This window comes from Poeciliopsis prolifica, unplaced genomic scaffold, assembly GCF_027474105.1.
Source record: "Poeciliopsis prolifica strain line A6 unplaced genomic scaffold, Auburn_PproV2 SCAFFOLD052, whole genome shotgun sequence".
NCBI classification, from domain to species: Eukaryota; Metazoa; Chordata; class Actinopteri; order Cyprinodontiformes; family Poeciliidae; genus Poeciliopsis; species Poeciliopsis prolifica.
In genome coordinates this window covers 782,501-789,296 of record NW_026562427.1, presented here as the reverse complement: position 1 = coordinate 789,296, position 6,796 = coordinate 782,501, and the positions used below count along the sequence as shown (strand labels likewise).

General features: G+C 42.4%; 1 protein-coding gene across 1 annotated transcript in view; it reads right to left on the bottom strand.

Annotated features, from left to right (window-relative positions):
- Positions 1-2,440: 2,440 nt before the first annotated feature.
- The window catches only part of polr1f (RNA polymerase I subunit F), a 5,136-nt gene continuing 780 nt past the window's right edge, over positions 2,441-6,796 (bottom strand). Inside the window, exons 2-4 of the mRNA XM_055058772.1 lie at positions 6,399-6,540; positions 5,897-6,105; positions 2,441-3,381 (exon numbers count right to left, since the gene is read on the bottom strand). Coding sequence (XP_054914747.1) covers positions 2,847-3,381; positions 5,897-6,105; positions 6,399-6,540 — 886 coding nt within the window. The 3' untranslated portion in view covers positions 2,441-2,846. The remainder of the gene's footprint in view (positions 3,382-5,896; positions 6,106-6,398; positions 6,541-6,796) is intronic.

The following is a 6,796-nucleotide window of genomic DNA, read 5'->3' as shown; positions in this document are numbered from 1 at the left end:
TTCTGACACTGCATCTGCAAACTTTAACATTTCATATTTGGATTTTTTGATTAAACAACAAACTTAGCCAAAGTGCAGAAGCAGTTTGCAGGAACAAATCAGAGACTTGTCAGCCAACTTTCGAGAAAGATAATCTTTTCTGTGAACTCACCATTCTTTCAGATTATCCCGGCGGACTTTTTGGCCCGCTTTTCTTCGCATCAGTTTCATCGGGTAGTGCTCTTGCCTTTAGGCAACTCCAGTGATTTAATTCTTTCCACTTTAGTCATTCTGCTCTCGATCAATATCTGTTTCCATGACCCAAGCCTCAGCTGTCCCACCCTCGAATTTGACTTCCATGTCACCGTGGTGTACTGATGAATTTCTGATTGACTCAAAGACTGTAACGTACCCGGGTTCTGTGGTGGGAAAACGGTCCGGTGCCATCAGCGCTCTGTCACTTTGCTTGACAGTTTGACAGTTTTTAGGTTTTGGGGCTTAAATGCTGGGCTGTGTTCACAGAACGTAGTCGTGTGTATTCTGGCCAAACATCCCGAAATTTGTTCTCACATCTTCAAAGCGCATAGTTATGGAAATCTTGTGGCATGCAGACGTTTCAGAGTGAAGGCTTTCTCTTGGGAACCTTTACAAAACAAATAACAACCGTTCAGTCTTTCCCAAAACTTTTGTTTAACCGTTTTTGATATTTTGCAGCATCATATACCTTATAAAACCATAATGTTAGTGTGTGCAGGTGATAAACTTTACCACTTTCAAATTTACCCTCAATCTATTAGAATGGACTTTAGATTCAGAAGTGAGGGTCAAACCAGGGTTGATGGGGGTTTTAGGGAATGTCAGTTTCTCACCACATTTGCTGCGGTTCCCGCAGAGAAAGTCACCTGCTACTATTTGAAGTGCTGAAAGAGAGAGAGAAAAAAACTGCATAAGTATGATTGTGTAGTTCCCTTGACACACAGATTTTATGTCTTCAATTATTCCCTCTCTTCTGAGAGATGACTCTGAAGGAAAGGAAAAGGCAGGTACTCATTTCCATGTCAAGTTGCAGGCAGTGGAAAATGTCATCTGGATGAATCCAGAAACAGAAACTCTGAATACTTCTACAGCTCTTCCTCCCCTCACAAACCGTGACTGAAGTGAAAAACACAACAGGAATCAATGATGACCGTGTAGCTTTTGGTCTGAGTAAATGCATAAAACATTTTAAATACTTCTCTTTGAAAAAAATCCAATGTCCATGCAAGATGGATACAGCAGTACACCTACCAGTGACTGCATGAGAGGCTGACATCCCAATATTTTTGCAGATCAGGAAAGATTGTGGGGATGAAAGAAAACTTGTTCGATTCTGCAAATCGACCAACAGCTTGGGCGGAGACTCGTCCTCCAGTAGATCGACATTTATGTTTAATGTTTGAATGGCCCAGTCAAAGTCCGGACCTACATCTGAACACGTGGCAAGATGTGAAAAATTTGGTGTGTGAGAATAAATACATTCTCACACACCAAATATCACCGGAGAAACACTTTTCAGAGTTGAATTTGTAAAGAAGTTGCTAAAACCTACGTATCATTTGGCTTCCATGTCACAATTACATTCCGCTTTATTTCCTTCCATCATATAAAATCCCAGCAACAAATAGCAAATCTCGTGGCTTTAATGTGAGGAAATTCAGAAAGTTTTTACAGGTGCAATCATCAGCTTAAAACATAAGCTGGTTATCATGCACTAAATATTTAAATGGGAAGATATTTTGACTGGGTTGAGTTCATCCCACCTTGTATATTTTCCATAAAATGTCAATATATAAACACATAACCTGTTCATTGGTACCTTAAGAAATGTGATGATTTTGCAAAGCAGCCATTGCTACTTACTTGGTTTAAGAATTATGTGCGACAAAAGGAAAATAACTTACAATTTAAGATTATTTTATGCAAATATATCTAATTTCTCATCTCTGGATTTAAAAAAAAATAAACCTAAATGTTAATGAAAACCTCCAACCTGAAGTTCTTCACAGAAATCTACCGTCACGTGTGATAAGAGAAGATAAGCTGACTTAATTGAAGCTCCTTATCTTTCCTCTTTTAGGCAGCTTCCGATAAGCTCCCTAACTCTTAGCACCTCACAGCTAATTAGGCTTCCCACTGAAAGGCAGGGAGATCCGAGTGTGTGGAGGCAGGGTAAAGAAAACACAGGGATCTTTAGTGCCGTCTGTCCACGCTACATCAACCAACACCAGCAGCTTAGCAAAAAGAAAAAAAGAAAACAAAACAAAAAGCAGCTTAAAGTATGAAAAACACAGGAAAATTATGCAGAAATGTAGGTTTCTGAATGTGAGGCGCCAGATTGAAACAGACGTGACTGAAAATTATTTCATTTTTGCCCAAACCTGTCCATAATGCTGCTAAAAGCAAGAATACAGGAGACATGTGGTATGAGAATCATATTTATTTTAAATTTCTTCAGTTCTCTCTCAAGATAAAAACACACTGTAAAGCACAGTCACTGGCTTCCCTGTGACTGTGCTGCATTGATTTTAAGCATGATCTTTTAAAAAAAGCACACATTTTCATTGGAGCTTTTGTCATAGCAGTCTGTCTGTAAGGAAGAAATCTTAGAAAGGCACATGAGGAAAATGAGTTGAATTCATGTCAGAACTGAGAAGTTTCCACCCCATTGTTGCCTGCCACAGTGTTCATCTGTGGTGGTTTTGCTCCACCATCAGGCAACGTAGTGGAACTACAATCCACTGAGAAGAGACACCATTGATCTTTTTTTTCTGCAGGACTTAATTTAAACATTTTAAAATTGAGTTTGTCTTAAAGTCTGCAATTTACCACTAAACGTCCCTCTTTTTCTTCTTGGATTTTTTCGGGGTTACCTCGCCCCATGATGGTGCATCTGTCCCACTTTCAAGCTTCCTTTTCTTGCTCGGTTTGTCACCGAAGCCACGGTGGTTCTCCATGGCCGAAACCTCCATCTGCTCCTCCTCTTCTTTCACGCGTTTCTCCTTTTTCTTTTTCTTCTTCTTCTCTGGAGGGTCCGAACTGTTTGTTTGCTCCGTGGATCCGTTCAGACTGGGTGGCGTCTTTGTTATCTGTTCCTCTGTCTCCTCCTCTTTGATTCTTTCCTTCTCCTTTTTCTTCTTCTTCTTCTTCTTGGGCGTGCTGTCGTGGGTCGGCTCCGGCTCTGCTTCCTGTGGTTCTGGGGCCGGCTCTGCTTCCTGTGGTTCTGGGGCCGGCTCTGCTTCCTGTGGTTCTGGGGCCGGCTCTGCTTCCTGTGGTTCTGGGGCCGGCTCTGCTTCCTGCAGCTCTTCCTGACCAGCAGGAACGCTCGACTCCGAGTTCTCGCTCATAGCCATCAGCTCCTGCACCCTGTGATGCACAAAAATGAAAACACATCAGTCACAAGAGAGTGTAACAACACAACGGAGGGCCAAACCTGCAGAATAACTTTTACTTGTTGCATGAGTGCTTTCATCATAGGACTTTCTACTTTACCCCATGGCTGTACTGCTGCACTACCGGCCAGATACCGCAAGATAGTTTAATAAATATTACTTGATAAACATTATTTCTTAAAAATGTTTTAAAGGGCTTCCGGCTATGGCGCTGAGGTGAGCAGACGCACTGAACCAGAGCTCCCAACTAGGTCGTCTAAATCCCCTTTTCTAGAGCTTAATTAACCCTCTAAATTCGATTATTTTATGATGAAAGGGGGAAAGGCATCAAAAAGTAACGATAAATCAAAGAAAGAAAGTTTTAAAACCCTATTTGACGAGGGCGCTTCGGACCAGCACATGGCTATGGAAGGGCTACAGGCTAGCATCGGCGCTATCCACAAAGAGATCCTAGCTATCCGGGCAGACGTGAAGGAAGAGCTGAGCCACTTTCGCGACGACTTCTCCGCAGACATGAAGAGAGAGTTAAGAAGTTTCCAAGAAGAGATTAATGGAAAACTAAACGCAATCGTGTCGGACATAAAAGAGAACCAAGAAAGGTCGGAGGAGTCGTTAAAACGTGTGGCAGAAATGGAGGAGTGGACCGCGGCGGCGAAAGAAGTGCTAACTCGAGCAATAAACAACCAAGATAAACTGCAAGCCGAGCTAACTGATTTAGAAGCTCGCTCACGCAGAAACAACATCCGTGTGTACGGGATTCCGGAGGATACAGAGGGAGACAACTTGTTGGAGTTTATGGCCGGTTTCATTAAAGCCGAGCTCTCCCTCCAGTATACCGATCTAGCTATACAACGCTGCCACCGGGGCTCTGGGTCCCAAACCACCGCAGGACGCGAACCCCCGCTCTGTGGTCATCTCCTTCCTGGCATTCAGAACCAAAACATTTTTTCTTCCGCGTGGAAGAAAAAAGGAGATACGCCTCAACCAACAGCGGGTTTATTTCGACCATATATATACAGGGGTTGGACAATGAAACTGAAACACCTTGTTTTAGACCACAATAACTTATTAGTATTGTGTAGGGCCTCCTTTTGTGGCCAATGCAGCATCAATTCGTCTTGGACAGGTGTGGGGCCAAGGGAATGCCATGATATGGCAGCCCAAACCATCACTGATCCACCCCCAGGCTTCACTCTGGGCATGAAACAGTCTGGGTGGTACGCATCTTTGGGGCTTCTCCACACCGTAACTCTCCCAGATGTGGGGAAAACAGTAAAGGTGGACTCATCAGAGAACAATACATGTTTCACATTGTCCACAGCCCAAGATTTTCGCTCCTTGCACCATTGAAACCGACTTTTGGCATTGGCACGAGTGACCAGAGGTTTGGCTATAGCAGCCCTGTGGAGCTCCCGACGGGCAGTTTTGGTGGAAACAGGAGAGTACAGGTGCACATTTAATTCTGCCGTAATTTCGGCACCGTGGTTTTATGTTTTTTGGATACAATCCGGGTTAGCACCCGAACATCCCTTTCAGACAGCTTCCTCTTGCATCCACAGTTAATCCTGTTGGATGTGGTTCGTCCTTCTTGGTGGTATGCTGACATTACCCTGGATACCGTGGCTCTTGACACATCAGAAAGACTTGCTGTCTTGGTCACAGATGCGCCAGCAAGACGTGCACCAACAATTTGTCCTCTTTTGAACTCTGGTATGTCACCCATAATGTTGTGTGCATTGCAATATTTTGAGCAAAACTGTGCTCTTACCCTTCTAATTGGACCTTCACACTCTGTTCTTACTGGTGCGATGTGAAATTAATGAAGATTGGCCACCAGGCTAGTCCAATTCAGCCATGAAACCTCCCACACTAAAATGGAAGGTGTTTCAGTTTCATTGTCCAACTCCTATATATATATTTCTTTTTAATTTGATCACATACAATAGGGATTGGCACCAAAAACAACAAATACAGACACTATGGTTGTGAGTTTGCTGTTTTTGCACTATTGCTTTCATACGGGTATCAAGAAATGTTCAAAATTAGTAGTGAAATGGCATACATGCAGTCTAAGGCATATTTGCAAAGAAGAATGCATATGACACCAAGTGAAAACACTGCTTAGATTTATTGATTAAAAGGAAAACAAAAACTCTTAAGTACTTTTAGTGTCAATTTTATAACTACAATAAATTTCAAAAAATAAAGTGTGAAAATGTTAACTCCACATAAACCTTCCCTACGCTACAACTAACATTTATGTACAGTATTCTTCACAAAAAAAACTTTTTTTTTGTAAAGAGTGACCGGATATTTTATAACTAAAAAAGTCAACATTAGTAACACATCTACTCCAGTTTTTAGTGAAAGTAACATTTACATTTGTTTCTTTATAAATTTGAGCGTTGCGTTGTTCCACGGTCAGAACTGTGCCAAAAACACACCAAGAACATCAAGTGAGGTTAAAACCCGATCAGGGGACACCATACCTGGTTCTGTCCAGCTGTCCCCTGATCAGCAGCACCCCCGCGGCGTCGGCATCCAGCGTCGTCACCTTGAACTCCAGCTCCGTCCCGATCCTCGGCCCGCCGTCCCTCCAGGCTTCCACAGAGACAAGACCTGGTTTGGGGATGCTGGCGTTGAAGCAGCCGTGTACGAGGCAGCCCACGTGACTCACTCCAAGTTTATTCACCTTTCCCTGCAGAGGCACAGGAAATAGCCATTGTCACGGAGTTAGCGAACCATTTAGTTAAACTTGGTGCATATTAACTAAACATTATTTAGACAGACTTAGGCAAAGCAAGCGTGATCCTGTTGGGACAAAGTGCTTTTTAATATCAGTTACAGGTAAACAAATTGTTGTTTTTCCAATATGTCGCTTAAAGCCGGTTAGTTAAATTTCTCAAAACTGCGGCACACTGCGTTAAGTAAAAATGCAATAAGACAATGTTAGCTGAATAAAAGATTATCTGAAAATAGCATTTTTCTTACCAAGAGTTTCTGTCCAGTTTTGGGCTGGAACACAATGAAGTTGGCCTCGATGTCCATGTGGATGTAGCCGCTGTCGTCGTAAATGTCTCCATGTTGGGTCGTGATCCGGATGTCGTCATATGCTAAAGGAACTCCATGCAGACTGGAAGACATATGTGTGATGACAAACTGTGTTCGTGACGCTATGTAATAGAGTTTAATCATTGAGCAGAACATAAACAGCTTGCTGCGATATATCACATATTCAATTCTGACACATTTAAGAAAGTGACATCATACTGAAGGACAGCACTTTCTGCTAAGATACAGTAGCATCAGGTGCAGCTCATTTATTTACAACATCACAGAAAATATCAGGAAACTAATCTACAGCTTTATTATGTGCAAAATATGTCATG